At 27.0% G+C, this 11,231-nt stretch overlaps 2 protein-coding genes across 2 annotated transcripts; one reads left to right on the forward strand and one right to left on the reverse strand.

The window, feature by feature from the left end:
- The first annotated feature begins 151 nt into the window (after nt 1–151).
- On the forward strand, nt 152–6,021 carry LOC113363859. Its single transcript, XM_026606344.1, has 6 exons — nt 152–290; nt 1,523–1,677; nt 1,879–2,117; nt 3,644–3,992; nt 5,519–5,802; nt 5,866–6,021. Exons 2-5 carry the CDS (start codon nt 1,588–1,590, stop codon nt 5,666–5,668), a joined length of 828 nt encoding a protein of 275 aa, XP_026462129.1. The 5' UTR covers nt 152–290; nt 1,523–1,587; the 3' UTR covers nt 5,669–5,802; nt 5,866–6,021.
- A 1,083-nt stretch (nt 6,022–7,104) lies between these two features.
- Nucleotides 7,105–10,930, reverse strand: LOC113381168 (cuticle protein 7-like). Its single transcript, XM_026620145.1, has 7 exons — nt 10,888–10,930; nt 8,613–8,762; nt 8,377–8,419; nt 7,751–7,810; nt 7,651–7,682; nt 7,254–7,323; nt 7,105–7,196 (listed from the first exon to the last, which is right to left on the reverse strand). The coding sequence occupies exons 2-7, from the start codon at nt 8,757–8,759 to the stop codon at nt 7,105–7,107; spliced, it is 444 nt and encodes a 147-aa protein (XP_026475930.1). The 5' UTR covers nt 8,760–8,762; nt 10,888–10,930.
- Nucleotides 10,931–11,231: the final 301 nt, after the last annotated feature.

Below are 11,231 nucleotides of genomic sequence, written 5' to 3' on the forward strand. Positions count from 1 at the left end.
AATTCAGAATTATTTTTTGAAAATAATATATTAACTAATTTTTGTTTATCTATTTGAAATGTTGGTCCCATTGATAAATAAGCATAATGGTTGGTACAACCGTTTTGCAACCTAGAATAATATACAATGAGTTTTGCAAAAAAAAAATGGTGTCAACAAATAAGTTTCGGAGTTTTCAATTTTATTCGTTTGTACTAATTATAAGTCTGAATAATTCAAATAATTTATTGAAACACGTGTGATATTATAGTTTTAGTTCAAGATGCTACTTTAATTTTGAATATAACGAGGTACGTTATGAAATGAATTTATTGACCTAACTTAACCTATATTTTACCTCTATATTTTGATTGCATTTTTTTTAATTAAGAAGGATTCTCGTTGCATATTGTGACACTTGAAAATGTAGTAAATTAATTCAAATTCTAAAAACATTCATATTAATAAAACAGGAAAATTTGTCTTCGCGAAAGCTAAATGTGATTGTGTTGTCATTTTAAGGTGCTCTGGGGTTTTGTAGAGTCTTTGCTGTTAGATTATTCGAAAATTAATTAATGTATTAACGTTTTACAAGTATGTCTTGTTTATTTAAGATTTATAATAACTCAAAACTTAAACGACTTCAATGTTCTTTTTTCATTTTTGACGCAATTTTAAGGTATATCCAGTTGCCTTATATTAGGGCTATATTTTAAGAGAAAGATATTAGAAAATCTTTGCGGATGATTTGACTTTTAAAAAATTTATTTATTATATTATATTTCAATTAGACTAACCACACATTGGATAATAATTAAACGTGGTATTGAATATTTGAAGGTCACCCTGGCATTTTGAATAACGATATTTTAGAGTATATAAAGTTGTCTTAAGGTTTTGTAATGTTAGACACTATTGCAGATCATTCAATATCTCCAAATTAAATAGTTCAAAAGTACTGATGATGATTTAATACAAATAATGATGCATTATGATACAAATAATAATGCATTATGATAAGTTTTTTTTGTTTTGGAAGCAATTTTAAAAATGTCCCGATTTTCAGTAGAACTATTGTGATATACAATTGTGTAAATTCTTTAATTTTGTACAAATAACATAAAATAACACAAAATAAATCAAATAACATAAAATAACAAAATGCATGAAGAATTCGCGAGCCTCCTCAGAATTCGAGTAGCATTCCTATTTTCATTTGCAATTGTGAGTTTGCAGAATTAATAAACGGCTTTATAATCTCAAGAAAATCCTATACAGTATTAAATTCTTTACAAACGCATAATTCACATTAATTCAATCGTTTAGTAGTTAGATTTATGAATAAACATAAATTTGTTTCATAGAAATAGGGGGCGATTAGCTGTCTGACTGATTGTATGTTCAAAAGTGATTTTAGAGTATTCCGTGTACACAATCTTACACTATAATTAATTTTGCACGAGCTTGTCAAATATTTTCCATATTTTGGACGCATCATTTAAAAGTTACAAAAGATATAGCTCAATTCCGTTTTTATTTACAGATGGTCACTTTGTTTGCGGAGGAGTCATCTTAACAACTTCCGTCGTCGCAACTTCATTATCTTGTATGGTGAATAAATCTGCGCCTGATGTTTATTCGGATGAACTGATAAATTTTAATAATTTACGAATCGGAGCAGGAGAGTCCTATTATACTGTAAGCAAAATTAACCAGCTGTACTAATAGTCTATCTTATCTATTTTCAATGACAAATTAGCAGTGTAACAATTTGCTTTAGGATTTTAATATTAGATAACATTGTAATTAATTTAATTTTTTAAAATTGTGTCATAGATTACTTCAAACTCTATTATTTTAAAACTTATAGATTTTGTAAACATAATTTCCGTTTCTTAGGAAAATATAAAAGCTTACAAGACCTTCGAGATAGAATCTGTGTATAAAACAAATGATTCCTTGATCATCCTCGGGGACCATATGCTGGCTTTGCTGATGTTGAAGACTCCGATAGAAGTCGACGAACAAATGAGGCCTGCGACACTTTCAAATCCGGTTTGTGACGGAACTGGATCTTTACTTGAACAAAATTTGGAATGTTCGACCCTAAGTTGGGTCCCTACAGGCAAACATGAATGGTAATGGACCTTAGGGAAATTTGAAATATGCTTAGCACTAATTTTTATTTAATTCTAAAATGCACATATTCATAGAATTATCATCAATAACTTTTCAACAAATTGATGAATTTGAATGTTGTTATAGAAAAAGTGGGAGAAATTTAAATTATATACTACATTGATCATCTCGGTATACTTTAAAATTAGTTTCTTAGCTCACTGCGCATATCATTATCAACTTAATTGTTTATAAGGCTACCACATTGCGATTGATAAAAGCATTTGGATAATTAATTCATGATTATATAATTTGCAACATTATCTAATACTATAAATTATAACGTCAACTTTAGAATAGATGAGAACATAATTTAAAATCCAAAGTGATACACTACTATACAACTTATTGGTGCATTTATTTATTATATAGCTTGTAACTTTTAAACTATTTGTTCAATATAATTGCAGTATTTGACAAATGTGTATAGAAGTAAATAATTTACAACTTTGTATACCGTAAAATTGCACTTAAACACTATATGTTTATTATAAAAGAGATACGAGATGAACTAAACTGAAAGTAGAACAATTTACATTTCTTGTACAAAATATTCTAGATCAACTCGGTATACATGGTCTGTTCAAAAAGTACCCGGAATTACTAATAATTAAATTTCGCGGGTCTGGAGTGTCTGATTGTCAAAATTTTTTTTTTATTGTGTTGGTATACATGCCCCTAAAGTATGATGAAATTTTCAGCTATATTCACTGTTTACTTTGTCTGTGGTAGTCGCTAAGGTTCGACGTGTTTTTCTGAGATCGGCGATTTTTACAATGGAAGAATTGAAAAAGTCAAAGAATTTGTATTAAATTTTGCGTAAAAAATGAAATAAAGTGTTGCAAAGTGCAAAAATTCACCAGATATGGCTCCGTGTGACTTTTTCCTATTCCCAAAGTTGAAGAGACCCATGAAAGGACGGCGGTTTTCCTCGATTGAAGAAAATCGCCGAGAGTGCTCAAGGACATATCAAAAAGTGAATATCAAGGGTGCTTCGAAAATTGGAAAAAACGCTGGCATAAGTGTATTATATCTGGGGGGGACTACTTTGAAGGGGACCACATTAATGTAGACGAATAAATAAATATTTTTTTGAAAAAACGAAAATTACGAAAACTTTTTGAACAGACCTCGTACTTGGCATACAAAATAGACGTCAAATCGAGAATAAAACCATTTTTGTTCTAACATGCGAAGTTTGAATAGGATCTATTTAAAATAATTATTTTGTTATATGTTTAATTAATTTTTTTAGTTAGATTTATATTAATAGTTTCAAAATTGAACAGAGCCTTAGCTATAAATTTGTATGTCTTTCTATTCTCAATCTAATGTTTTTCCACTTATACATTGCAAAAATATAAATTTCTGATGCACTTACGGACAAATATTGTCAGTTGAAATTTAAGTCACTTAGATTCTGATAGAATGTATAATGCTCTGAAGAGACCTTTATAATTTTAAATAATTTTATAACCTATTTCAGGAATCTGCATCATACTCGAGTCAATCTTTTGCCTCTGAAACGTTGCATGGTTTTACAACCAAATAAGTTACTCGACTTGGATGATGATTTACACATTTGTGTCACAATTATGTCTGAAGCAAAACATGAAGATGAAGAGAATGACCATCATGATGATTATGATGATGATGATGATGATCATGATGATCATGATGATGATGACGATGAACAATCTTTAAAATCAGATTCTCCACTCGATTATGATGAAGGGGCTCTCTTGGTTTGTGGAAGAGGTTCACAGGAGAATCTGGTTGGAGTGTTTCATGGATTCTATCGGATGAAGCCTAGTGGACATACTGGTGTACCTTATGTAAGTTGGAATTGACATATACATATATATATATATATATATATATATATATATATATATATATATATGATAAATACTATTGTAGGTCTTTACAAGACTAAAGAACTATATTGGATTGATACACAACCAATTCAGACACGGATACTCCTCGAGTTCACATTATTTTGTTACAAATGTATTGTTGTGTATTGTATTTGTTACATATATAATATAAATAAAAACAATAAAACAACACAAAAACTTGAAAACAATTTAATAACAATTTCATAGATATTAGTGTAACAAATAAAAACGTCCCCGGGTACATTATGATTTGTTAATTTATACAAAATTGCTAAATTAGTTTTCATCTGTTTCTGCAATTTTCCGAGTCACAATGTTTGCTATGAATTACGCTTGCACTGGTTCAAATCTATTTTCGATTTGCTCGTCTTTTGATTCTTGTAGTTTTTTGTGAGGGGTTTGTCTGGAAACATGTTTATTATAAAAAAATTGAGAATTTTTTTTTAAATTTTAAAATTAAAATTTATATATTGTTTGAAACATAAATATCTCAAAATTAAAAAAAAAGGGATATGTAAATATGTAAGCATAAAATGAAGTAGAAGTTGTGAATGTTTATGCAATTGAAGACATGAAGAATTTGTAAATAAATGTACAAGGGAATTTGTATTTTTTTAAATAATACAATGAATAAGTATATGCTTCAATGAATGTGTAAATATGGATTTGAAAAATATATAATGATTTCTGTGAATGAGTAAATGTACATTGATTTAATCAATGTAAAAATGAGTAAGTTCATAAATGTATATAATGAAAGTGAAATAATGAGCGTGTAAAAGAGTAAATTTGTATTAAATAAATGTGTAATTGAACAAAAGACGGTTTAAATGAAGGTGCAAACACAGAATAAATGAATTGAATGCGTATGCGTGATTAAATGTAAATGAGTAAATAAGTAATAGTGAAAATGATTAAATGAAATTTTTTCAATGAATTAGTATGTTGGTAAATCAATAAATATTTAAATGAGATTTAATAAATAAACAGTGCAATTGCGTGTAAATGTGCGAATTATCAATAGATGTAAATGTACCAAGAATATCTAAAGATACTAATGGATATTGTTTTATTGTGAAAATGCGTGAATGATTAATGAATGCGAAATGAATTGTTTAATAGAATAAATAATTGCGAAATGTTTGAATTAATAAAAAGTGTCAAAACATTAATGAGTAAATAAATATATTATTAAATTTAATAAAAAATGGGTTGGATGGAATTGATCCTATATGTTTATATAAAATGTTTATAAATTTCTTTATAAAATACATTAAACAAGTACGTATATATAGTATGTAATTGTTCAGAAACTTATTAACATTGATGGTTAGGTACGTAGAAACGAAACTTTTAATTATTTAACGTAATTAAATCCCTTAATTTCAATTAATTTGTGAAAAAATATTAATTGACCTTGCCATCTTTCAATTTACTAAACTTTTTCTCAATATCGTCCGTAGACGGCGCCACTTCGCGTAGTCCTTACCAGCGCCGCTGAATTCGGCACCACCGGATTTCTGCGTCCGCTCCTTGGGGAAGGTATCGAATCCAGCTCATCCAGTCGGAAGGAACTGTCATCCCCAGAAGCAGCGACATCAAATGGGTTCTGAGAGTTCTCCTCGAAACTGGGGCCTGGTTCTCCAGAGATGTCTCGGGACACATCATTGTCGGGCATCATGCCCAGGAGCCAATCATCGGACAGGTTGTTGCGTGTGTGACGCCGCCTTATGCCGTGCCTGAAAAGGTAAGTGGTAAAATTTGTTTAATTTAAATTAATAAAAATCTCACCTCGATGGCCTCTTTATAGCGTTTTTTTGAATCCTGTGCAAGGAGTTCTTTTGGGCCACAAAACCACTACCGCACTGTGTAACCTTGTCGGCTTTTCTAAAAAACAATTCAACTAAAAATTACTTTTTTATTTTTGTTACTAACATCCACACTAGTTTTAACATATGACATACATGGCAACAATATCTCGATAATAAGTTAAATTCATAAATTTGCAAAAATGGAGTCAAATCTGGTTGGGAATTACGTTACGTTTGTGCTTTTGCTCAAGTTTTAAACATACATTTTTACGCAATTTTATCTAGTTCTAGTTTTATGAAACTACAATTTCGTATCTTCTAAAAGGTTACATCTAATAAAACGTCACCTCTTCCTAGTTTGCCTCCTGTAAAAATACACGCATGTGATCACCAAAGCCACCAACAAATTCATCGCAAAAATAAATTTCAAATCATAAAAAGATGGTTTCTCAGATTGAATTTTACGCCATGGAAAAATCGAGAACATACTTCAGTGTATTTGTAACATGCAAAAAAAACCTAACATTATTTAAAAATTAAATATAAAAGAAATTGTTTGAAATTTTGATGAAAAAAAAATAAAACAATTCTTTTGTTATTGAAATTTTATGTCATCTTTAATTTGACGTGATTTTGTTTTAAGCTAGAAGTGATTGTAAAATCACATTTTGGTAAAAATTAAATTGTTTTGTTGAAATATAATGATATATAATAACTAAAGCGTCAGAATAATGTTTACAAGTGGTAACAGTAAAGTTCTTAGGCTTGTAATGTTTTTATTGTGCGTTCTGAGAACATTTTTGAATTTTTTTACTTAGTTTTTGCATGATGCAACAGATTTTCAAAAACATCTTGATTTTTTATTATCACACGAATTGAGTATGGTCTTTCACATCAAATATGTTTTTGTATGTTATCTATTAATTTTAAAAAATCTCATTTTATATATAGATATAATATATATATAATTCAATATTTGATTTAATTATATACACAACTACTATATATAACATATAAATTATATTTAAATTTTTAATTTGAAACATCGAGAAATTTCAATTTCTATTTTGGAAAGCTAATTATTACATATTCATATTTGAAGATTTTCTATATTCTAATTAAAAAATAAATATATATCAAAATTAATAATAATAATTATTTCAAATTTATAATTTATATAAAACTATCTATTTATATTTATAAATATTTAATTATATATTTATTGTATTTTTTATTTATTATTGTATTAATTTGGCAATGAGACTTTTGTGATGAATCGGTTTCCGAGGTTTCACCGGAATGTTGTAGATGTTTTGCCTCATATAAGATCCTGAAAATGAAGGTTATTAATTATTATACTTAATTAATTCATTATTAATTAAAATACCTGGTTGTCTGTACAGAACCACTGCCTTGAAGCCTTTTTCGCCATCTACTTCGTAGTGGACGGATCTCACCTGAAAAAGGATAAATTGTATTAATATATATTGAGTTTAACTCAGCTCACATGCCGGGTTAGCTAGTATATATATATATATATATATGTATTTCACAATCGCCAGTATAAAGTTACAGCCTTAGACAAGATAAAACTAGACATTTTTTTCGAAACTATTCACTTTATTTTAAAAAGTCTTCCGAATTTTTAACCAATTTTTAAATATTGTCGACCGTGCAAATTCTTCATCAGCTCGGTCTTTACAGACTCATCGAAGATGAAATCGCCTCACTTTTTTACCGAGGTTCAATTTTTTTAATTTTTTCTTATAAATTGTACCACTTACATTTCCACCGGGTTCCATCAACGAATATCCTCCTAAAAATTAATATGTCTAATTATATGATATTTAATTAATTATTTAAAATTGAATATTAACAAAATACCTGTAACGAAATCGTCGTTATTATTTTTTTCTCCTCTTGCCCATGTGTGCATGAAGACACCTAAAAATAATTCATATATCTAAATGAATAAATTATATATATATATATATATATATATATATATATGTGTGTGTGTGTGTGTGTATGTTGTATATAATTTATTTCAAATGAAAAAAATCACTTTTATTAAATCTTTCAGAAAATATTCAGAAATTTCATCATATGCATCGAGTTTTCAAATACGAATTTGAAGAGTTATTTTGAAACTCTCGAAATTATTGAAATTATACAAACTTTAGCTATAATGTCCTTATATATTAAGCGTCATTTTATGAAAATTTCAAATAAAATCAATTTATCATATTTTTAATCATTCGAACCAACCATTTCTTACATAAAATTCGTTTTTTGTGCAAATTTTAAAGTAATTTCATTAAAATATGTGCAAACATATTATTATTTTGCAACTATGCTTCCTCCGATTCATTCGCTAAACACATTTATATAATGATAAAAATAAATAAATAATTAAATGTTTGAATATGCAAAATTTAAACTACTAAACTATAGTTTGCATTACTAACTTAGGTATTTTTTATTTAGTACTATTTTAATGTTTATTTTACCTGATGATGGATGATCGACTGAGTATGCATATTCGAATGTATTCTGAAATAAACAACGTATTTTTCATATTTACTATTTATTTATATGATCAAAAAAAATAGTTTATGCAAAAGTCTTGTGCATAAATATAGAATATATTTTTTAAATATCTAGAAGCATTTTAACAAAATACAATATATTTTTTACTAAACACCATTAACTATAGTATAAAATATTTCGTACATTTATAAATTACCTTTTCGGTGTCGATGTATCTCGAGTCCGTATTGACAGTTTGGTAACTTTTATTTAAAATTATTAAAAATATGAATAAAAACAATGTTGTATTTGCACGAAATTCATTAGTAAACTTATTTAGTATTTTTTCGATGAGGTCTTGCATTATCTAAATTGTCATATATATACAAAATTAAAACTATATTTCTGGAATTAATATATTTTGTAACGTGTTTTTTTATGAGTATACTGGATTGATATTTAATTTAATATATAAATATTAGATTATATAATTTAAGAGAGCACCGAGTTCTTCTAGAATTGTATGAAGTTAGTAACTATTTTAGATTATTAATATTTCTTACAAATTCGTTTAGTGTTTTTCAAAATTAGAGGTGTGCTATAAGTAGTACATATATATTTATATATATATATATATATATATATATATAATTTTACTCTAATTTATATTAATTGTTACACATCGTTTTCCTTTTTGTATAAATTCATAATCAAAATTTTTATTTGACATGTAGAGCTTTCAAGCTTTGCGAGCTTTTCCGACAAGACGTCTCCACCGTATACAATACATTTATCTTTTTTCAGAAGGAGAAGTTGGTTTTTACTAAATTGTTGCAAAAAGTTTGTGTGTAGTATGTTTGTGTACCGATTTGTCCATAGACTTTATGGTCTAAACAAATATTCTAAAATATTCTAGTCGTACAAAACCTGGTTTATTTTTAAAAAAGTTTTTCGATTTTTTCATGTTTGATTTGTTTTTTAGTTTAATATACATATCCATAGATAACTTTATATATATATATATATATATATATATATATATATATAAATCTGTTTCTATCGTGCTAACATTTATCGCGAATAATTTTGCTAAGAATGTTAAAATCGTGAAAAGCTAAAAGTTAAATCTATTATTATGCATGATTCGGTTTTGCAATAAACAAATTAAAATTGCAATTGCAATAAAACACTTTTGTTCGATTGTAATCGAATACAGAGATGAAATATTATTCAAAAATAGAAATTAATATAAAATAAATAAATCATAGCGATTATTTACAAATATTAAGTATAAAAGACAAAGATATATATATATATATATGTATATATATATATATATAAGTATATATATATATATACTTAATAAGTCATTTTCTCACATAAATTTTACATTATTTATTTATGTGGGTCATATAGTTACATGAGCACTGTTATATAATTTCTTACATATATATGTATATATATATATATATATATATATATATACATATATGCATTGAAATCATAAATACTTAAATATTAAAAGAATTAAGCAATTTATTTGTTTACGTTGTGAATAGTATAAATTCTTTTATATTTTTTCAATCAGAATCTGTAATATTATTTACTACGGCTTGTATCTAAATAAGTAAATGAAAAAAATTATAAATAATATTTTTAGAAACTTGGCAAACCGCGGCAAAAGTTAATAATTTTAGTTTGTTTACAAAAGGCCTCACATTTCTAAAACGTTTTTGATGGTTCCAAAAAATCATTCGATTTATATTTCTGATATTTAGATAAAAAATTATATTTATAAAATAAATATAATAAATAATTATAATTTGCGCTAGCATTGTGCCAAACTTGAAAAATATACCTTTCTTTAAAACAAAGTTTCTGTTGTATCTCTGGATTTGTTATGAACGACTGAACTGTTTTTCATGGTTCAACAAATATACTATTTTTATAGATGATATGATGATTTAATTATATTAGGTTTTGTTAAAGCCAGGTGCATCCAGAACGATGAAAAATTGTGATATATGTGAGAACGGGGGTCGTAACATTAATATTAATATTACCGGAATCGTTATGATATTCTTGAAGATAAAAAATGATTTTTATAACTATTTTTTAAAATAAAGTTTGCGCACTTTTAATAGGACATTACAGCATTATTATTACATAGATGTATGAATACAAGTGAGGATCTATCAACAACGTCTAAAACGATATTGATGGTTCCAAAAAATCATTCGATTTATGTTGACAGAGGCCTAACTAGAACCCATTAGAATACAAATCGAATGTAATTTGAACTATTAACATCAGATGAACTGCTCTCGAACACCAAAATTATAAATCCAAACGCTAAAAGAATCTAACTGTATTAATTTTTATTATACGTTGGTTAGGATTAACTTAAGTTGGATTTAAATTAATTGATTTTCTTGATTTTTTGATTAAGCTCTGTTGTGTTTGAACTGAAGATTGCTCATATTGTAACGTACGCATTTTATTGTGCTTATGCATATACTTCTATCACTGATTTTCTTCGCGAATTTTTTTTTATTTACCGGATTTTGTAAAATGGCATCACTCGTTAATAATTAATCACACGTTTCGGAGATGTTCCCGCGCGTCTTCCGGTGACAGCGAATGGTTCGGTACTGATTGTGAGAATCTTATTAGAATGTTACATGATTCTCACTTGTCCCTCACTCGCCTGCGAGTGATGGTTTAGGAAGAGGTCGCAGGTGCTAAAGCAGTGCTCGTCGAGGTTGTTGATTTTCATAATTTTTTGATTCATTTATATATTTAGTTATTTTTTTATAAGTTAATTTATTTATTTCTC

Source organism: Ctenocephalides felis, unplaced genomic scaffold, assembly GCF_003426905.1.
Source record: "Ctenocephalides felis isolate EL2017-DRISC unplaced genomic scaffold, ASM342690v1 CF-g0.4_SCAFFOLD_00845, whole genome shotgun sequence".
NCBI classification, from domain to species: Eukaryota; Metazoa; Arthropoda; class Insecta; order Siphonaptera; family Pulicidae; genus Ctenocephalides; species Ctenocephalides felis.